Raw genomic sequence first — 23,761 nt, forward strand, 5'->3', positions numbered from 1 at the left:
AGACTCCTGTACTTTCTGAAGTGCATGCCTACACTACACCCATTTTACAGACAGAACAAAGCAGATTAGTATCTGCAAGACGAAAATCAGATTTGACAAAAATTCTGAGAATTCTTCTGAACGGTCAGAAAAAACATTTTTTAAATCAAGATTTAATCGTGCGGTGTCTTATTACCCGGAATATTTCGGGATAATCCAGCCTGGACACGAGAATGAGACTTTTTGGTGCAAACACTTGAGCTGGCTGGATCAGGCCATCCTCTTCTGCCTCCTCATCTTCATCGCCATCAGCTTCAATGTTCTTTGATCCCTGAAACATAAAAAGAGCAGTCGTTACTTTATAATAAGAAGCACCTTGAGGAGACTGTTGTGATTTGGCACTGTATAAATAAAATGGCCTTTAACTGAATTGAATGCAGCCCAAAGAAATGTTAAAAATCCTCCTTTGTCTACAGTGAGCAGAAAAAAAAACATTCATGAAAGGCTGGACAATTAATTATCCTCTTTCACAATGTTGCATTTTAGTACAGCCAGCAGAGCCACTCTGTTAATTTCTTCAATTACGATGATGCTAATAAAAGATTTCTCCAAAGGGACCAAGATTAAACGAGATTTGCTTACAGAAGAGTCAAAAATGACTTTAGGAAGTTCATCCTCCTTCTCTCCTAGGATCACATCATAATACAGCAAATGCAAAACATCAGTGACAAAAATACCAAACAAGTTAACAACTGCACAGCGCTTAGTATCTGTTGTGTAAGATAGAAAATTTACAGTTTCGATCTGGTCTCTATTGAGATCCACGAGCTGCATTACGACACTGATACGCCAATCTCTCGGCGCTCATTCCAAACTAAAGCCTTTATCACAGTCTAGTATATTTCTCCAGGCAGTCAAAACATGCCGCAAGAGCTTAGGTATCTCCAGCACCAAGGAGTGCAGGATCAAAATATCTGTTCTATCCATCTGAGAATTTGGGGGGGGGGAAGAGATTTGGTTCAATTATTTAACAAAATACATTCCTGCGCCGCCTGTCTGGACGCTCTCTGAAATCTAGCTGAGCAGATAAGGACGTCAACTCAGACAGTTAAGACTGTTAAAACACCCTCACGTTTCAAGAAGATCTTCAGCGCTCTGAAGTGAACGCTGGAATGTTTGAGGTACCCCGATGGTCTCGATGAGACCAAATATAGCCTGACCTAATGATTAATATGAGCGAGACAGATAAAAGATAAGGCCGTGTGGTGGATAATAAACGTTTATAGGGTCAGTCTTTATGCTACAGCATGTAATCTACACCAAGCAGACACGCATCTCGGTCAAGTGTCTCTCTATCAGACACAAACATCTCAGTTAGTTTAATCTGTTTGAGTGAAGCGTATCAGTTAAACTGTAAGACAAACTGTATTGTTTTCATGCTTTTTTTAAAAGCCTAAAGATAGCTTCAAAATTAATTAGATTAACTTCTCACTTTATAAACTAATACATTATGTGCCAACATCAAAATCAGTGCAACGCTCTGCTTGGAAGCCCTCATTCTTTCCGAGCACGGCACTTGGGCATACATGAGATATCTAAATATTATTGTAAAACAAGCATGCCCCCCCACCTTGGGGAAAAAGGCACTCCGTGACTCCCCTTCAGGACAATGTGGCTGACAACATTACAAAATCTGCTTCAGAATCACTCCACCACCAGCACCATAGCAAAGAGTTCAAGGCCTTGACCCATTTTAACTGGAAAAAAAGCTAAAACAACCCGATACTCAAGGCCCCCAAAATGATCTGCTGCCAGTGTCCCAGTGCCAGACACCCCCAGAGGTCCAATGTCCATAACTCAATGGATTGAAGCTTTCCACGTGGCATCAGGGACTCTTTGACATGTATTACTGATTAAAATACATATAAAAACAACAAAAAGAACAAACAGAAATGAGGTTTCTCAACAGTTTGTATTGACTTTATTTTACACACAACCACCTGCTTCAGGTGTGGGGTTTTTGACTGAGTGAAAACATTAAGAGTCCCACTTTTCCAACCTGGCAACAAAGTTTACATGTTGAGATACACCGGCTCTGTGATTATACATACGTTTACACTCCTCTACTGCCACAAAAAAAAGTGTTCAAAAAAGTGTTTTTTGAGCATAGTACGAGTTCTCCCTGTAGTCTCGATCATGTCTGGTAAATATGTGGAGCATTATCAAAATTGCATGAAATAGAATTTCCAGAGGTCATCCTCGTGTTAAAGTGAAATCCTGTCGCTAAAGTCCTCCTACTCTTCACAATGAGGGTGATCCACTTATCTGTAAACCCTAACATGCTTTTCACAGACTTCACCAACAAGAGGCGAGCAAAGTGGAAAAATGCACTCAGTTATGCAAACTGAGGCATGCTTTAATACAAATGTAATTATAATGTGATTCACACAACAAGTTCAAATGCTAATGAGAAAAGGATGCACTACAACAGAGCTGAATTCAGGCATTCCACCAAAGTGACTCGTTGCTATTTTGAAGTTGACACATTTCTCTTACGGGGCTCGATTTCAAATTTCCCTCAAAGATGTTAAACTGATATAACTGGAATGTGATTGATGACTGCCTTCCACATGCGAAAGGATGTGAGGTCACAGTGGGCAGAGTGACAAAGAGTCATTTAAGGCCTCCAACAAAGGCCAACACAGTGAAACAATTATCTTGGTATTGTGTGGGCCTCTGGCAGGGAGAGAAGTTAACAAGATCACTGGTAAGTATGAAAATGATCCCAATGAAACTAATCTGTAGTAATCAATAATTTATGGGGGTTTTGGACATTGGTGCCGTGACCACTAATCTGCAATCAAACGCAGTCTTGTATGCATGAGTAAATCGCATGCCGAAGGGGAGCAGAGGCTATCCTGTCTTTCCTCGGCCAAGTCACAATTTATTAGGCTGGATGCAAACAGGCTGTTTTATAAAAACGCCCGACATTCTGGAAGACATCAACCACGCGACAAGCATTCCTGAGAACTAAAGAAGAGTGCCAAAGACGGCAAAAAAACAAAAACAAAAAGCAAATCAATAAGCCTAAAATGAAAACAGAAAGTCACATTGCCCAAGCTTCATATCCCTAAGGGTGTCTATTGGTTATGAAAAGCACACAAGAATGACAGTGACCTCGTTTTGGGGAGGAGGAAGAAACCGACTTCAACATTTTGATATCAGGGGCTTACAAGGTGATGATGTCATGCACTGCTTTCTACTAAAGAGGACAGGTGACTGTAGATTTGTATTATTACTGTGGCTCACATGGCAGCTCAAGGGGTTACAGGTGATGCACCGATCTGACATTTTGATCAAATATCAATGCGATCACTGATGATCAGATCATGTTGGTTACAGCCAACACATCATTAACACTGCACTGATTGCTAACAGGGGAGCTAATGTAGCATTTAAGAAGCTAAAAACTAGGAAAAAGCAAAGATAGAGCAGCTGGAAGGTATTTCACTTCCAGCTGTTCGCAAAAGTTTTTAAGATAAAACATAAAACGATCGAGTGAGTTGCAAGGCTGAAAAATTCCAACAGCACGTTATGATTTCTCTCTTTTACTCAGTGGCACATAATGCTTGTTTGAAGGCTTCTGCTGCAATTCTAGTAAAATTGAATACTGTCGCCAACAGGTTCTTGTCCACTCCACTTTACACATGACATGCTTGTGTGGATCTGTAAACGGTGGTGGGTTCAGACTGAGCAGGGAATAGAGGAGAAACTCTCTAAGCTGAAATGAGACTGCAGATGAGTTCATGTAGTCCACGTTTTGGTCAAAGGTAGAGACTGTGGAGTACCTGCAGGTTGACCTCGGCCTCGTAGAAAGTGAGGCAGGAGCAGTAGTGTCGGTCTGAATCGATATCTGTCAGCACAACGGTGAAGAAAGTGGGTGCTTTCCGATCTCTGGACAGCCTCCAGCCTCCAGGCTGGCAGAACTGAAAAGACAAAAAACAGTAAAATGACGTCACATAGGAATCCACAGAATCACATCTCACTTACAGTAACATTTGGTTACTTTTGATTTTTTTTAAATAAATTCAGTGGTTATGACACCCACTGAGACTTTTTGCTGGTAAACCAATCAAACCTTCAAATTACTGTGAAATACTGCAGCAGGTCCTAGCTGAATCCCAACGCCCCCATAAAGAGCAAAGACAGGATGTCCTGCTCTGGGGTTGCAATTTCATCTCCTATGCATGCCACAGAGCAGGAAGTGGCATGTTCAGAATTTATTTTCTTTAAAAATCGTCAGCGATGGTGCCCGTTCTAAATGAAGGTCTGAGCATGAGAGGAAATGTCGCACACAAGACTTACAGGGACAAAAAACTCCAAAACAAAAAACAGGAATTAAGCAACTTTATATATTAAATCAAAGCTAAAACTGAGAATAACAACAAATATTTATTTATCCTACTGTCCCAATTTCTTATTCAGATTTTTAAATGACGAATCATCATTTAAGAAAACAACACATCTGAAAGGCGGACCTCTCTGTTACACCGTTTTATTGATTCAGACTGTCCAGGGTATAAGTTCGGACAGAGGTTTAGATATTCCATGAGAGAGTCCTGTTCTCCCAAAATCTTCCTGGAAGGACTTATTATTTAGACTTCCAAACATTCCTGTTTACTGACGATTTAAGTATCACACAAATCAATAATTTTCTATGCGTGACAAAACTGAGCCATTTTTAGAAAACTGTGGGCACAGAGAGAGACCATTACAATAATAAGAAGCATCTTAAACAGGTTTTAGGTCCCAGAGCAACAACAGCGTGAGTCATCTCCAATCCTGACACAAAACATCTGCAAAGTGTGGAAAAAAAACAAGCTTCTCCCGATACGTTGTCTGGTTAGACAAAACCGGTTTATCAATCTATTGACTTTATAGTTAGAGACATAAATTGCTGCTGATGTTGCCTTCACATAAACATATGCAATTCTTCAAGCTCAAAATAAAACCTGCCCACTGTTTGGAGAAATAGATGAATTATTTGTTCTTATAGATAAACTTTGAATAGTTTATCTTCCGAAAAAAAAAGAGAAAGGAATAAATAAGCCACGTGGCACACGAGAGCACAGAGGGCCAAAGTCTAAGGAGCAGGCAGGCATTTGGTCAGAGAGTTGAGTGTTTGTGTCTGATCCTTCTCTTGTTTTTGCAGGAGGCCCAACTGGCTCTGGTTTTGAAAATGGTGTTTAGACTGCTCCTCAGGGGTTACGCAGGGGATCACCGGACACATGGAGGAAGAGAGGAGACCGGGTTAAGGAGGGGCAGCTAAGGGCAAAAACAGATGAACAGATGGGTAGATAGCTGGCTCTGTACACGAGGTAGTGTCTCTTGGGCAGCAAATGATAAGAGGTCAACTTAAAAAAAATGGGGAATTAAAGGGGAGGGCTGGAAAACAGAGATTAAGAGAGGAAGGGAGGAAAGAGAGAGATGGGAGGGGGACAAGGGGCCTGTTCAACCTGGAGGTTCAGACCAGGATGCCATCTTCTAGCAGATACAATAGCCCACAGGAAATCTGTTAAACCTGCATTGTGGGGAGGTGTGTGTGTGTGTGTGTGTGTGTGTGTGCATGCATGCATGAATGCTCGGGCCAGACAGGATCCAAGGACAAGTGCGGATAACTGTGCTCCTGTCCTAAAGTATTCCAACTATGCCATTCATTGTTGTCAAAAAAGAGACAAACACATTTGGGACCACATAGCTCAGAAGATCACAGGAGATAATAACATCCTGTGTGTGTCTGTGTGTGTGTTGTATTTCTCCATGTGTGTTTCCGTAGTGGTGAACATATGTGCGAGATGGGGACTATGACACGGTGACATGCAGGCAGCAGATGAAAAGATGATGGTGAAATGATGAATTGCCTTCCATAATGTTAAATAAGTGTTTAAGTCAGGGCTTTCTCTCCTGTAGGTCTGCAGAGACACTTCAGGGCTGGCACAGGTTCAAAGACACTTGACTGAGTTTGGTGTTTAGTAAACTTCATGGTATTCAGGGACCAATGCTTCCAGACAGACATGGAAGCATTACATGCAACTTATCACTGTCTACATAAAACATGTATCTTTGATGTAGCTGGATCCGATTCAGACTCTACAAAGAAAGTGATTCCACGTATCCTACGCAGCTGCATTTTTATAAAAACGTGTCTCATTTCCGAGGTTTTAAACACTCAATGCTTATGACGCTACAAGTTTCAGGCCTGTGCAACAACTGAGTTTGGATCCTACACTAAGGTGTTCACATATGGTGACTGTTTGCTTGATTAAAACTATTTCAAGTAAGATGAGTATACTGATGGTCTCTCTCTGCAACCTACTAGAAAGGAAGGGCATCTCTGAAGGTCTGCAGTGCTTTTTACAAATGTTGTCATTTTATATCAACCGCATGTAAACATCAATCCGAATAAATTCTCTGTGATTTGTAATTAAGTGTGGATATACCGACAGTAACACTTTTCTTAAGTTATTCCTCTTTAAAAAGGAATTGAATAAAATGTGGCTTAAGCGCAGACTTTGTTTTAATTTAGTGGCCTAACAAAAATATTGCATTTTTAAGACTAAATGATACCAGAATTAAACTTTGTAGACACAGCGTTGTGGTTAGGGTATACCTGCCACCAATGGGACCAGGTCAGTAGAGTTTATTACTGAACTGACTGCTAACTGACAGACTGACAAAACTAGCAGTGTAAACTTCAATGTAGAGCAATCGTTTCAGGTCAGACTCAAGAAGTCTAATATCTGTAGAATGGATGTGGTATTACAGACTGGTTTAGAGGCCCGGCGCTAAGCATGTTCACCACTGCATCCTGGTTTGGAACCTGATGTGATGAGCGAGGGGTCGACTGAGAAACTGTGGTACACTCAAGCTTCATATGGCAGCAGCTCTTCAATCACAAGGCATGGCAGCCTTAAACCAGACCATGCTTTGTCATGCTTTGACTCTGATGGGGACCATGACTTACAAAGTTTGTGTCAGTGAGATGTGAAACTAACAACCGAGACAATAATCTTGTAAGATAAATGTTTACTGAGGTCACAGATCAGGTAGGATGGGGGGCTTCTATGCTTCTATGCTACATTCTTCAAACAGAAACAGTAACTGCTATATAGGACAGATAGATTCCAGAGACCAAGCAGAAGGTAACAAAAGGTGAAAGCACTGACTGGCAGGATCAGACATAGGCTACACACTGACCTATAGCATGACACGGGAATCAATTACAGAGCAACACGTGCTAACAGTTTAGCCTTTATACAGCTAAGAGAAAGGACATCTCCTGGTCCAAGATTAGATCTCAGTCAAATGACAAAGGATCTCTGGGACACACTTGCTCTGCTGATGTCAGAGGCGAGCTGACTGCAGCCCTCCAGCTAAACCTACCACGTCGCATCATGTGCTACAGCCCAGCATGACTGACTCCCAACCCCACAATTCACCACCCCATCAGTGATATTAGATATGCAGTCTGACCTGGTAAGCATCGTCACAGCACCAATCAAAAGAAAGAGAGAGAGAAAAAAAAAGAAGGAACACAGCTGCATTGCCTGAACAAGACACGGCAACATTCTTCTATTATGACAAGTGATTAAAGCTTGCTTAGGCTGGTGCGGCCAACTTAAACAGGGGCAGCCGCCATTACTAACGATGACTAAGGAAAAAGAGTCAGAGACAACGATATCAGCTTTGTTTTCCACCAGTATGACACAATTGAAACATGACTGGAAAGCGGGGTTTAAGTGTTTTCATTATGACCACAACATTTCAGAGTCCTGTACTAGGAGAAATACAAACAGACTCTGAAGGGTCATAAAACCTTGAAAGAGTTCCCGTCACCACCAATGAACTCTGTCCCGCAAATCCTCCACGAGAGAATTATTTCATACTCTGGTTAGGTTACTACATCCAAAAGTTCTCGCATGTTTTCGCTCCGCAGCAATAAAATGTGTATAGACCGAGCTGTCTCCTCTAATCTGATCGTCAACAAGAATGACCCAAAGTGGATGAGAGAAAAAGGAAAATATTTTCCTCTACAATCCTATAATCACATAGGCGGCTTTTTGTGTATGAGACAGAGGGAGAGACCCGGAAAATGCAGGAATATGGGCGGTTTTTAAAATGACAACACATACAAAACACAGAAGCTGAGTTCACACACACTAACATTTGCATTCCTAAAAATAACTGTTCTCACATCCTAAAGCAGGTGTTACTGAAAGGAAACACACACAAAAACAACAACTTCAACTTTTAAAGAATTCCAAGACAATGCTGCCAGAAAAATCTAGCAGCAGATGTGCCCTACACCACGTGCTTCCATCATCCTCTTCCCTCTACCTTGCTCTTTCCCCATTCTTATGGAAGCATGCCAGGAAGACAACACAATGACGGAAAGTGAAGTGCAAGGTGTCAGGGGCTGGCCGGGGGGTGAGAAGGTCAGCGGCGTGCAGCCTAGCCAGGATTCCATCTTTATCAGGTCTGCAGGATGAGCAACGGACAAAACAACCAGAGATGGCCGCGAGCGAACAAACATGCTTACGTCCACCCCACACACACCTCATCTCCTTCACTCAAGGACACCAAGATGATGACAGGAAATGAAACGGTCAACAAAAAAAACAAACAAAAGAAAGAAAAAAAACCTCCCACACCATAACTCCCAAACACTTCTCCATGGTTACAGTGACTTAATTCACTTTACTGCAGCACAGATGCATCACAAAAGCCTCTGAGGTGACATCTGATCTCCTCAGCTCTGCTAGTTTGAAAGTCTGGTTTACTTTACCTGTTATGTAATACAGGAGACATATGGTTCATTTTAAAGATAGCTTATTTTTAGACAACCATGATAGAGCACAGCATGTAAAAAAAAAAAGAAAAAAATGTCAAGTCAGGCAGTGAAGTAAGAGTCATCTAGCAAATATGGCAAACACTAATGCAGTAATGTACACAGAATTCCGTGCTTCATAAATGCCACATGTGTAATAGGAAATGTAACACTGGAAAAGGACCCCGCTACAACATGTATTTCAAGCAAAAACGTAAAGAGTTTTTTTTGTTGTTTTTTTTTTAAATTGCCACGCACAGTCCCACCACAAGCTTGCAAAGGACAGCTTTGCTTGAGGGCAAATACTTTACTTCAAAAACACTGCATAAATGAAAACCAGGCAGCTCACCACAAGCGGCTTGAAAATAGAAATGCAGAGACGGGAAAAAAACTAAACATCCCATTGGAGAATTAAACATTCCTATTTATAAATCAACCCACTGTCAGTTCATCCTGTACCCAAACCTTACTACTTCAGCTTCACCTTGAGTTAATATGGCATGTTCACGGTTTGGCATGTGGGATCCCAAAGTTTAGATTGACTCTCCGGTGCCAATTCAGTCAAAAGTAGGTTAATAGACTCTGTATCTTCCAAGAATAAATAGGTTGAATCATAGTTCAGTCAGGAATCTGCCATAAAAATGTACTCAAGAGTAGAAAAATTCCCTGTCGGAATCCAAGAAAAGTCCATGGACTTTCCCCATACTGTTTAATAGTACCTAGTATCAAGCGGGAAAAATGATATTAAAACCACCTGAGTAGTATGAAAACAATCATAATCGAATAAATTCTCCCATTGTGATGATGGAATATGTCAAAATGGACAAAAAGAGCAGTAAAAATCAACCGTGTAAAGTCCTGGCACTTTGTATACAAAACGAAAAAGAAACAACCAGACTCGATAAGTCATGTATGAACATGTTAATCACCTGTCAGCATACTGAACTTCTTAAACAAGATTAAACTGATGTCAAAGTCTTCTAAACACTAAAGGATTTCACAATTCAAACGAGGTGTCTTGCATTAAACAAAAATTACAGCTTGGGATTTCACAAAGTAAATAAATGAGAAGCGACCTATTGGTAGATGAGTACAGCACATATTATGCTGCACTCGAGAAAGCGGACTATGACTTTCAACACGTAAAACGCAAAAACTCGAGTTGGCTTCCAGAGAAACGTACGAAAGTTACAGACAGTTCTTGATATTGCCCGACTTTAACGTAACGTAATGACAGCTGGGTGAAAAACAGACACCAGCAGACCGAAACAACCTGTCAGGTTCCTACATTTGTGACAGCCGTGGGGAAAAATACAAGCATGGGTACCCGGCTTGGGTACTCATCCTTGTATTAAAGAACGTGGCAATGAAAAGGCGAAGCTTTTAGCAGAACTGGTTGTTCCTTTCAATATTTACAGAGATATGCTTGACATATAGTAAATATTTGTGGAACAAAGGATTAGGCTTCATTATGATTCAGCGTGCAGCGAGCCACAATTTGCTCCAAATAACTGTCATACTTATTACATAAGATCATCTTCTACCTAAATCATCCTCTTTAAAGACAGTGACACGCTTATAAATACGGCTTTATTGTACGTTTTGAAATCTGCTTGTGCCTCTCATAACAGATAGCGGGACTCTGATTATATTTACTCTACCAAAGAACCCCGATACCTCCCCGGGATCTGGTTCACACTCACATCTGGCATTCAAATCTAGACTGCCTGCAGATGTGCATCTGACCTTGGAGCACTTCATCCTCACAACTGAGACAGTCCAGGATCTATCCTAATTTTGCAGCACTGCCTATAAAAATCATCCTGAACACCTCCCGTGTCCACAGGTCAGATGTGCGGTGGGTTAGCTTTGTCTACCACAGCATCCTTTATGATAGGAACACCAAGGGGACTAAAATTAGAAAGTGGGAAACAAAAGCTAAAAATTAGGGGGTGGATGATTTCAAGGATTTTGCTGTCAGTGTGACTGCAAACACTATGCAAATTAAGGTAAAAATTTAGTTTGATGTCCCATTAAGGCATTAAATAAATCACCACTAATAAAAAATATTAATTGTAATCATTGTCTCTATGTGCATAATGAGCATGTGGGACACGTGAGCCTGTATATGCATATAAAAACAGATGGACTGAATAATTGTAATGGGCCTTATTTTTAAGGTTTTAAAGCACCAAATTACTACAGGCCCTTTTTTTTAACCCAAGAGTAGGTAAACATGGTTGTTACGGTTATCTGTAAAAAGTAAACACGACACATCAAAACACATTTCTGAGCACATGGAGCGATGCATGAAAGAGCAGGGTAAACAGCTTTATCCTGATGTTGTCGATCAGTACAATGGCCGTCCAGCTCAGAAAGATAATAGCTTTGTAACAGGTGCTTCCTCCACTGCCTTGTAGGGGCCCTGGCTAAATATCAGTACTCACCATAGGTTCTGCTCTCACTTCTGCTGTCCTCCAACCACAACATGTTTTGTTCCTCTCCTAACTACACACTAATGCAGTGCGTGGAGTAAATGCAAAACCTTAAAAAAAGAAATAAACTTGCTACAGAAGGTCTGGTGTTGTTCTCAAAAAACAACAAGAGATGATATCTGTGACGTACTTCAGACGTGGTGACCAACATCTCCTTTTCTACCCAAGCAACCGGCAACCTCTGTCGCTGAATCGTGAAAGCAGGGTTGTAGGGTTGCCAAAACATGCAGCGTTCATATCCTGTATGAGGTTTTATGGATAGTGATGATGCTATTCAGTCAAGTGGGCTGTGGGTTAATGGTAATATTTATCCTCCTTTATACCAGAACAAAATCAGCTGGTAACCGTTCGTTTGAATGTGGCGAATACATCCGCAGGTTTGGTTTTATAGTGAAGATGCTGTATAAACTGTGGGTGTGACCATTCAACCATGCTCCCTACAGGACATGCAGCTCTTAAACCCACAGAGACTACCAGAGTTTATCAACCACCCAGCAGAGCTATGCAAAGAGCCCTAAAGTCTTCCTAGGCTACAAGAAAAAAAAAAGAATTCATTAGTGCAACATATTATTCTGTGACTGGAATTAATCGTTTCCCCTTAGTTTCAGTATTTTTTCACCTGAAATTTCAAATATGTTCAAGTTCAGCACAGGGAGTTCAGATTATTATAGGAATATTTTGCTGGAAAATCATGTTTGAAAAGCACAACGCTGAGACTGATTTCAGAAGCTGGGTCTGTACACCTGCACTCCTGAGAGTGATAGAGAGATATTTCAAAGATAAATATTTAAGGCACGTAAGTAGAATTCACAAGTGAGGGGAAGTAAGGGACTCTGCAGTTATAAGCTATGTCACCAGCCACTGGTGTAGTCATCATCAAGTAGTCATTCACATATTTACTAGCAACTTTCATTCACATGTAACCACGTAGGGGAATGTTTGGAGCAAGCATGTGGGTGGTTCAGGATAGCCGTGGTATCCCAAAACTGGCACCATCTCACAGCTATTGTTTTTGCGTAGGTCCCAGTGGCACGTGAGATTGTTATTAACCATCATCACTTTCATGTATTGTTTGCTGGGAAGGAGGCTTTCCATGTTATTCTCAAACTTGAAGTCGATTAGGAAATAACATTTCTGTTAAGTGGACAAATCAAAAAGCTCTGCCTGTATTTTATCTAGAAGTATGTGAGCTCTCCTGTGTACCGTGGCTCGATTTCATCCTGTGTATTCCCATTTCCTGGTTAGCTCATATCATGGAAAGTCCTGCCTGCTTGACAACTCCAGCTTTGTTTCCTGATGTGTTTAGCTTCACTGGCACATAAAGCATTGATTACTCATCTGTGGATCTTCCTGATGTACACATGGTCCCATTTTCCCGCTAGCTGGAAGGGCTTCCTGCTAATTGGAATGCACTGTTTAGTTTCTCTCTCATAGCTTTACAAACATCAGAAGACTGACGTGCAGCGCGACATGTCACACATGAGCCAATCCATAAGGTGATATAATTAGGTTTCATTCTTTCATAAGTCAGTTATTTGGCAATTAGCCTAAATCGGACTAACAAGGCCTGCTGATTATGAACAATGCAGTAAAGCTTTGTCATGTTTTGCTTATCCAACCAACAGAGAGGTTAGATAAATGACCCCTCATAGCTGAAAGGGTGAGTCTTCTCTCAAGTGAACTGAACTTGACCTAAGCCCAGATGCTAGGAGGTTTAACAAAACAGCTTTGGTGTTCTGGTTAGATATGAGACAAAAAGCTTCAGTTATGTTTGGCTAAAATCTTAAACTTTAAGACACTTGATGGATTAAAAGAGATTTTTAAGGCATTAAAGCAGAGTACGCTTCTTTCATTTGTGCTTATTATATTGCCTAACCTGTAGAGCTGGACGTACATATATGACATAGATGTCACTGGGTGCTATTTAATAGATCATTTTTATTTTATATACTATATTCCCATAGTTAGAATATTGAATATTCTTGAACAATGCTAAACAAGTAATCATGTTTTTGTGTTTTTAATTGACTATATTTTATCAGTACAAAACATTCTAGGGCTCTCGTTCTAATCGCTGTGTGTGCACTCACGTTACCCTTCCTGTGAAGCGTCTTTACTTTTATCTTGGCTCCTAGATGGGTGGAGACGATATGCAACATAACACTGGACAATCAGGGCCTTTATCGCCTCTCTGAGGAAGAAAAAAATGGCATGCAACTCTTCTCAATAACAGTTTCTATCGAAACACTTTGTGGCAGATCTCTGAACCTCAATACGCTGCACTACAACTGCAGCTTAGTGCAGGTAAACGAGTCACTTACTTCCCATAAGGGTCGAAACTGCTGCTTCTTAGAGGGAGTAAAGTTCACCCAGCATACCACTGTTATCATGCTGTACTCCTTTTGTTAAATTCTTTTTCTTCATGCACAAAAATTGGGTTTGTTGTCTTACAAATAAATATTCAGTCTCTTTATCATATCATATTATATCAAGGTCAGATTTTTCTTAGCCATATTGCCAAGCTCTATGAGGTGAGTAGAACTAGCAATACGGTTAATATTGCTCTTATATATTTCAGCCACACATAACAGTCAAAAGAAAACAACGAGTACAGGAGGAGTTTGCTTCAAAAATAAATTCCAGATTTAATCTACGAAGGTGGTTGCTATTGTATAGTCATTGTAAAGCACATCTATATGATTCTGCCAGTTGAAAAACACTTCCATTGAGGGTTTTTTTTTTCTTCCATTTTCATTGCTTAAGTCCTTTGCAGGACAAGAGCAAGATGACGAGAAAACAAATATTTACAGTGAACATTTTAACCTTAAACATAAGACTTAAAGACTCTGTTTGTTTGCGTGTTGGGTGATGTTGTAGCAGTACTTTCACCAGGAGGGTGTTTAAAAGAAGCCTAAAACTTTTTAAAGTCCCACATTGAAGTGGAGAAAAGTCTACCAGCAACTAAAACGAAACAGTGGCAGATATCTTAACAACTCTACTGGATCAGCAGAGAAAATATTTTTTTTCAGGTTTTTTGTCTTTTTGTTATAACAACAAATAACTTAAACACAGTTTAAGTTACGACTTTCTGTTTTTTTGTGCAGTGGACTAAATTTGAGTTTCACTATGATTTCAAGGAACATTTTTACTTAAGGGGGGGCGCAGCCCAGGTCTTGCTGCAGTCAGGTCCAAGACTTCGTCTTCCTGAGAATATCTCTAATTAAAACCATATTTTAAATTTCAGTTAGAATTTCACCATTTGTACTCTGGCCCAGTGGACATAAACTATCCACACATGACACTTGCAGTTCACATTTTTCTAATAACTTGAGCATCTTTTCTGGAAGTGAAGCCTTGTTTCTCATTACAGCAGGGATTTGGAGGAAAAGCAAGAGTTCAACAAGTTAAAGTTCTAGACAAGAGACATGACACATGTGAGTCTGGTCAAGTCAGGTCACATTCCTTTAAAGGAAGATGGGCCCTGAAGTTTAATGTTTGAACAACAACAAGCAGAGAAACAAAAAAAAAAAATCCCAAAAATCTCTGTTGTAAGATCATTTGCTGTTACAATACATGTACTTCTCTGCATTTGATGCAGGTACTCTGTGTGTTTGCATTTACTGTATATGCCACAGGAAAAAATGCAGCCTTTTCAACAACAGAACACAGAGTACAGTAACCTTTCTCCAACTTATCCTAGTGTCTCTCTGTTATCAGCCAGCCTTGGATTAGCCTACTGTAGGAGCACATGTGATTTAGTGTTGTTTGGATGCAGGACAGAAATTGCAATGCCTCCAAGAGCACCATATGCACTACAATCCCTACAACTTGTAAACTGAAACAAGGAATTTCCAAAAACACAAGAAAAAAAAAGTTCATAAAATAGCAGTTATACTTCTTAGAACTCAGTATCGGAAGTTAGACCTTGTCTCAGTATCGAAGCATAGCCAATGCAAAACCACAGCTTGGATAGACAAACTGATTTCTAAAATGCTTAGAAATCACAGGTGTAGCTAGAGAGAAAAAAAAGGGAAAGTCAATTGGAGTTTTTAAGGTAGGCTGTCACCGATTTAGTTTTGTTGCTAGTAAACCTGTCTTGATTTCAATCTTAGACTTTCAGAAGTATAACACCCTTCAACAAAAATAATTGAGGTATGAAGTTAATATAACACTATGTCTTGTGTTTAACACAGCAGATGATCAGAACTGACTAACTGATAATGTTTGCTCCTCAGCCCCCACATCATTAGCTGCTACAGTGCATGCTACCTTACTTAACGGATGCCTTATGTGCTAATTACAAATAGCTAAACAGCTAATGTTAAAGTATGTACTGGACAGGGAAGTTTATGATAACTGGGCTTGACTTCATAAAATTCCTCATAAAGACTGGGGTGTTGGTCTGTAAGATGCTTTGCCAAGTTTGCTGTGCTACTGTTTATGTGTTCAGCTGCTAGTGAGGAGAGAGGCTGATTGTTAGCTACAGGCTTTTGAATTCAATACTGTTACAAATGAGTAAAGGAGTATCTAATCCGATCCATGACTTTTTAGTATCAATTAGTAACAAAGTATCTTTTTTTTGACAACCATCCATGGTACATATACTGCTTAAAATGCCTATGGAATTAAGTATTTTCAGAGGTATGGTATTAGTATCACTAACCTGCAAAAAATTACTAAGTAACAAAGTAATGTGTCGTTGGGACAAATGTTAACCAAACCACAGGCTTGTAAAGGGGAAAAAAGGTTAAAAGGTTAAAACTGTATTTGCTGCAATAACTCCACATGCCAACATTTGAAACCGCCTGACAAAGTCATTTATATCATAGTTACTTGATTTATTCATTCCTACTTTTTAGCCTAGATGTGCTGCATATGCTGCATATCCTGTCGACAGAATTTTCAAGGACTGTTCTGAAGAATGAATTTAGGTTTACCACTGACCACTATATTGGGTCAGTGGGATAAGAAAGTTCAACTTTGGGCAAACAGCAGAGACGTAGAGCTGTGGATAGATGAGGAAGACTAACACTTCACCTCAGCGTGACAGACCGACCCTCGTGTCAATCAAGAAAACATCCAATTTTAGTTTTAAGGACCACGAAAATGCATACCAGAGATGACTCAGGCTAGTGTGAGACCATAATGTCGTCTGAATATTTATTGTAATGCTACATCTTCAGGCACTTTCATGCTGGCTTGACTGATTGGGACACTGTAGGCGCCATTTGTGTACGTGTCTTTCATTTACCAATTTAAGGAAATTATTGCTGTGGAAAGTATTAGTACGATGCAATTAAAGCCAAGATTAAATTAATTGTGGAAAATGGGAAGAAAAAAAAAAGCCCCCTGAGGTCACGATAATTATTTCAATCAGTCAGAAACCTAAAAACAATAAAAATGCACACTGAAGCACATACCAGGGCTGGGACACGCAAATATTTTTATTATTTAATAAATTATTTTAAGGAATAAGCAATTGTTACATCTGCCGACAATCATTTCTCATTAACTGACTAATTATTTCAGCACTGAATTATATAGCACTAAAACTTCACTTTGGCCTTTTGCATAAAATGCAGAGCCCCAACCTGAGCACACTGTGGTGAGCCCTGTGCCTAGCACATGATCAAAGGACACTGATTTGAGGCTACATCTACTGAGGAGATGCTTTGTTTTCCTACCGGGAATTACAGAGGAGACAGCAGGAATGAGTCTGTTGACAGAACATTGTCCGCAGGCTACATGTAATAGACTCACCCTCATGTTCAACACTGAACTTTGTGGTGCTTAGGAATGTGTTTGACCTCTCAGGCATAGTTGTTAAGATACTTCACCTCACCCAACACACATAAACGCATGGAAAGCCAAGTCGAGCATAAACACAAAGACCTATCCATTTCTATTGCACAGTGTGTTGTGTATGTAACTCTCAGGGGATGATAATGTCACTTGAGTTAAAGTATTATATAAGAGATTTTTATGGGCCTCTAAATAATTTTATTTAACCAAACTAATACTAGGTGGTCAAGTCAGAGATCAGCCAAAAATGAGAGGATTTTTTTTTTTTTTTTTTTTTTTTTTTTTTTAAAGAAGAAGAAGAAAAAAGACAAAGTGTGTAAATAAAGTGACGGGTCACCACTCATTGCAAGAACAGGTTTAGTGACCCCTGTGAAACTCTGTTGAAGGGATTCTTCTGAAAGATATTGGTGTTTTGATGCTGCAGTACTCCAAAATCCAAAATTAGGTGCTAATCTGGTCACTTTGGAGGCCATGGCATGTGCTAGAACAGCGGTCCCCAACCCCCGGGCCTCAGACCGGTACCGGTCCGTGAGTCGTTTGGTACCGGGCCGCGAGAGTTGGGGCTCAGGTGTGAAATGTATGGTTTTCAGGGTTTTTATCGTTTTTCAGCGTTATTTTGTTATCGTTTTTATAGTTAACTCGGTTTTCCTGGGTCTTTTCACGTGTGTTATGAATAAATCTTCTTTTTTTCGGTACCGGTACTAGTTTTATTTTGTTGTATTTATCCGCGACACCTTAAAGGCCGGTCCGTGAAAATATTGTCCGGCATAAACCGGTCCGTGGCGCAAAAAAGGTTGGGGACTTCTGTGCTAGACTACAAACTCCTCAAACTACATGACCTTTCATACACTGTGGATGGTGGGACTACCCTTCTGTAAGAGACCAGTCGCATCAGCCTAAAAAATGCGTAATTGAAATGAGGTAATCACTCAGTCCGTTTTTTTAATGGCAGCAACCCTTCCTACTTGACTGGTCTTGATTTTGTATTCTATTTGATTGGATTTTGTCGTGTACACAAAACATAATGATTTGTACATGCAGGATTGTGCAAAGGTCTTGAGCCACCCCTGATTTCTTTATATACTGCTAGGAAAATGCAAGTGATCTATTCAAACATCCGAGAGCAAAAATGGAAATAAAAACAAACAAAACTGAAAGTCAATATTTGCCGTGACTTCTTTTAATCTATGACACAGCTTGAATTCTTTTAAGCAAGCTTTTTTTTGGCATTTTTCAAAGTAGTCTTCAGGAATAGTTCTCTGGGTGTCTTGAAGGACATCTAAAACTCTTCTTTGGATGTTAGCTGCCGTGTGTTTGGGATAAGTACTATGCTAAAAAAATAAAGCAGTTGCTAATCAGACCCTTTCCTCATGGTATCACATGGTGGATCCAAATCTTACATTACTTTACTGCAGTTCTACCTACGCTGCAACTCTGCAAGTCCATCAGTTGTGACAAGATTAGGGCTCAAATTGTGATCATAAATATTTTGTACTTGTAAATCAGACTGCGTAGCTGTGAACTGAGTTTTATAACCTTGTAAATCAAAATATCTCAAAATGTTATGTTTGTGCGTCCACAGATGAGAGTTTCTATCTGTGTAAAAAAGATTTGTGTTCGTGAAAAATATTTACACAAGTTACAATTTTTTTGTTAGGTCTGTTTACAGATACAAAGGAAAAAACTATGTGTAAAACTTTGTGCTCAGGATCCCTCACTTGTGTGCGAGTTTCAACTTGCAAGTACAAATTTTGACCAGATTTTTTTTCCTTTCAGCTGATTGGTCAATGTCCACATGTGCTGCTCTCACCGCTAACTAGAGCAAAGCTCCCCAGCAGCACTGGCTGAAATGCAGTTGCAAACCATGACAGAGCCTCCACCATGTTTTATAGATAACACAGTGAGTGTGTGCAGCTATCTTTGGCATTTTTATAGATTAAATAAAATACATGGGAAATAAACGATGTGTTGTTACACTTTATTACTAGCAGGGATAGAACTGGTTCTTTGCTAAGCTGCCTGTTATGTGTAGACTGGTTTATGCACTGAGTTAGGTGCCTTTTTTATGCTTGACTGACCTTCATAAGCCTGGAAACCTGTTGCTCAAGAAAACTTTGAAACAAATTACCAGAACGTCCGTGTCGTTAGAAGCAAAATAATAACATGTCCTCTCTCTTTTTATGTCTGTCACCTTACATCAAGATCTTTTTAATCACTAGAATCTTGAATTTTTTTCTTGCCATGAACATCATCTTACTTAGCAACAGATTTATTTTTTTTTGCAGCCAGTAATGACATAATAATTTTTTAAAACATGTGCATAATTAATAACTCATGACTGATATTTCAATTACAGTGAGCAGCCTGTATTCGTAAATGTTCAAAAGAGAAATAAAGGTTGTCTGAGTGGGATCATTATAATCGGTTTTAACAGACTTGATTTCTTTTATGTACCATTTGTACAACAAACAACAACAACAACAACAACAGAGAGAAACCTTTTCATCATAAACTGGCGCAGGTAGAAGACATGAAGGTTTTTAAGGTGAAATATGCAGGCATAAATTACAACTTTAACCAGCATTTTGCACTTTAACCAGCAAAAGCAAGCTTGGACAAGCTTTTGTGTGTCTTGTTCACAAATAGATAGATCAGATCAAACAGCTTTAAGTCCATGTGGTTGTCTTACAGTGTAGACTTTACAAGTACTATTAATAGAGCCCATAAAACAGGAAAGGAAAGAGTGTGTCGGAAGCAGAAGACTTTTTGAGAGGGAACAACAGAGGAAGAATAAAAAAATTTTAATTTGATACCAATATGGTGTGAACAACTGTGAGCAGCTTATGGCCCTTAACATGCACTGAGATTTAAAGGGTGCTTGCAATTAGACAAGCAAACTCAGTAGTTCAAAAATAATACCAGACGGTCTTAATTTTCGCCAAAGTAATACTCTGACAGTACTGCTGCCCACCAGGACTAGTGCTGGGTAATGCTTTAACATCTTGAATATGACCGGTAACTACTTTAGTTTATGAACGAATAAATATTTAGTTAAACTAAGTATATCTGGCACTGACCAGCAAGGGCTGCAACTATTAAACATAAAGTTAATTGGTAACACATTTCCCTACCTATTACTGTAGGACCAGGCTTTTTTTTTTTCTTTTTGAATAGGTCTTTTCCCTATTTGGCTTAAATAAGCCATCGTCTGTAAAAGCATGTCTAAAGCCACAAGAAGACCAATTGGATAACTGAATATGTTGATGGGCTAGCTGCGTGCAAGTAAATTACTCTAGAAATATGAAAATAAGCAGCCTTAGACTTATTACAGCTCACCACATTCATTTTGAACAGAATAAGCGAAAAATCAATAATCACACGGCGAGCCACGTTTAGCCTTCTGCATCATCATTGGATTCAGGTTAACCTTTGCATCGCTGTGTCAGTCATATTTACAAAATTCTGCTTAGCTAGCTTCTGTCACCTGACGACTCAGTGAGGACCTTCACAGAAAAAGTTAACGAAAACCAAACATAAATTTGTTTCTACCAACAGTAATGGGGGGGAATTTTTTTTTTTTTTTTTAATCAACCTATAAGGAAAAATTGTTACTTCTGTTTATTTGCTAATGACCCAGATAGCAATTATCATTGCTGAAATTTGGTAAAATACATAATTAAAACTTTTTTTTTTGATTGCGAAAACTCCTAGGGGGTCCTAAAGTTGCACTACCTTCAAAGTTAGCTAATTTACAGTATAGCATGAGGCTGTGCCCCAATTCTGAATAGCGAGGTGATGGAAATGTACTAGGTGCACTGACCTCCATCTACAGACCTGACTCATCCATACCAGATGAGTTCTTGGGCTGGTTCCTATCATCATCACTTGCCTGCAAAGATTAGAAACACATTTTTCCGAGCGCAAGTTGTAAACGCTTTTTCTTGGTGCATTCCTCATCTGTGGTTATTTAGTCTGCTGGGGGCCTGTTGTGACCGCAAAATGCTTTTCGTGCTCAGCTTCATCCACTGATGTGCTCCTTAGTGTTTGTAAAAAGCAATTTTCTTTTTCATGGAGTGGAGAAAATCTGCAAATAATAATGGTTTACATACCAGCTCAAAACAGGGCCAAAATGCAAATTGCTGAGTGGGTCTGTTAAACACTATGGTGTATCTTCATTAAAGCTTCAAAGTTGGAATTTCAGTCATTTGGCCCCTGACCAAAGTTTGTCACACACAACATAGTAGGAAAGTTAATTTCTGAAACAACCCCCTCTTTCCTGTCCTTGCTTACCCCTCTGGGTGCTTTTTTTGTTTGTTTCTAATCAAGAAGATTTGAAAGACTTGAACATATGAATCCTATTCAACATGTTATTCAACAGTCCAAACTAAACTTGCAAATAAATGTCATATCTTCGAAGCACAAAATGTGATTTTTGCAAAAAAAAAAACAAAAAAAAACGTCACTGAAAAAAACCTTTTTTCAGTGCCTTTAGTGAGAAACATCATCCCTATGCTTTCTTTGCAAACTGGGGATTGCAGTATGTCTTAATTTGAGTCCAGGCTGACACATTATGAAGAAGCATTGGTGGAGATCACTCCGAAAAGATAAAAATTCACACACCCACACAAGCCCAAAAAGAATGCTATGCAGGTCCTCAATGACATCTGGAACCACTAAACTAATAGATTCAGCTAAACGTGTTTCAGTGTTGCTATATTTAAACTAGAGGAATCTTTGACAGGATACTTGAGGGATGATGCAGAGAAAACAGAGCCACCTTGGTTTCTTTTTCTCAGACACACTTAGAGTAAACTACGGTTTGAACTCAAGAAAAAAAAAAACAACTCGCCAGTCTAGAGACATTCTCTTCATTTCATTTCTTGAACTATGCCAGTCACCGATGCGGTTTGTCGGCTTTGAGGAGCATTGTGCTTTGCTGCATGACACACGGTTGCTCGTATCTAAATAATGACTCCCAATGAGACATTCCTGTCGGCCACCAGCAGACTCAGTTAGTTACACAGGAAGACGCCGGCATGCCATTCAAACCGCCCACTCACAATATGTCCATTTGTGGCGGAATAACAGCCTCACTTGTCCTCATCTGCCTTATAAATACCGCTGCGTAAACAAAAGTCGGAATAATAGCGTCTCTTTGACCGTGACAGAGATCCTAAAGATTTCAGCTGCAGCCATAATACCTTACAGCCATCGTTTAATCAATGATTAAAAGATAAACAAACCTTTTTTCGTAAATCATCTAAAAGACGGAGACAGAACTGTAATGTTAAACTTTTAAATCTTCAAATATTATATGAAAAGAATAAATTATGAACTCCACTCCACAAACGACTCTATCATAGTGAAAAACTTACCTCATCTAAACATGACTTTTTGTGGAATGCCAAATGTTTGCATAAACTAAGTTTATCTTGGCGTAGATATCTGACCCACATTATGCAACTTGTATGCGGTGAAGTTACAGAAGGGTCACAATTTAAAGGAAAAAACAAAACAAAAAACAACAGAGTGTCTTAGCAAGGTGTCGAGTGACCAACCCTGACAGCAGTTTTAATGGATCTTGGCACAGAGTATCTCCCTGAAACACTTCTGGATGGCTGAATACCATTCTTCCACGAAATATTCACTTTATTTGTTGTTTTGATGATGGCGATGGGGGTGGAGAAAGCTGCCTAACAGATGTGGTCTAAAATCTTCCATAACTGTTCAAGAGGGCTGAGATCTGGTGGCAGCAAAAGGCCGTAGCATGAGTCACAAGATAGGAAAAATACATGCAGATCCACGCCAAAAAGCGAGGCAGGTGACGGGCTGAAATATGTATGAAACACACTGACAAGAGCAGAGCAGTTTTATATATTTATTGCATTTGGTAAGGTGTAACGTTTGGCGTCCACCTGCTCTCCATCAGAGGACAATCAGGAAAAAGTTGGTCTGATGAAGAGCATGTGTGCTCCAAACTTTACACCCTACCAAAATGCAATAAAAAGATAAAACCTGAGTTTTGCATGTGATCACAGAATGAGTCAAATATTGTAAAACCATGCAGCGACCTCTCTGGCCCCACTGATGTGTTCATCCTGGCAATGATCACTTTCATGACAAGATAACATAAAGTATTGATTTACAGTGATCTTTCCCTTATAAGGCAAGGGTCTCGAACCTGTGGCTCAGTGTGACTTTGACTCCAAAAAAAAAAAAAAAATCGCTTGACCTGCAGCTGAACTTCAGTCAAAATTAAGCTGAAACTGGTCAATTTTTGAAAGTTTCACTATTATTTAAAGTTTTGAAGCTATATATTTTATTGATTATCAAAGGAGGCTACTTTTCATTTGACTGATGCCCAGAAACAAAGAAGTCTCAAAGTGGGTGGCATAGCTTTATTCTCAAAGTACCCCAAACAGGCTGGTAGTTAGGATTAACAGTTTTAGTATTTTCAGTACTATACTTTCTATAAAACCTACTTCTTTATTATTATTGTTATTATTTTAAAACACATGGATCAACAATATTATACATGAGCTAAAACTTAATATTGTTTTGCAGAAAAAGAAGAAATCTGGCAAAGCTGTGCAACCGT

The 23,761-nt window shown here is 39.5% G+C and overlaps 1 protein-coding gene across 2 annotated transcripts in view; it reads right to left on the bottom strand.

Annotated features, from left to right (window-relative positions):
• sbf2 (SET binding factor 2) overlaps positions 1-23,761 on the bottom strand; it is a 104,990-nt gene that overhangs the window by 63,668 nt on the left and 17,561 nt on the right. For both annotated transcript variants that reach the window (XM_005724339.1, XM_005724338.1), the window contains exons 3-4: positions 3,828-3,965; positions 176-310 (exon numbers count right to left, since the gene is read on the bottom strand). In XM_005724339.1, the coding sequence (XP_005724396.1) occupies positions 176-310; positions 3,828-3,965 (273 nt within the window). The remainder of the gene's footprint in view (positions 1-175; positions 311-3,827; positions 3,966-23,761) is intronic.

This window comes from Pundamilia nyererei, unplaced genomic scaffold (assembly GCF_000239375.1).
Source record: "Pundamilia nyererei isolate P.nyererei 1_Seehausen unplaced genomic scaffold, PunNye1.0 scaffold00011, whole genome shotgun sequence".
Lineage (NCBI taxonomy): Eukaryota > Metazoa > Chordata > Actinopteri > Cichliformes > Cichlidae > Pundamilia > Pundamilia nyererei.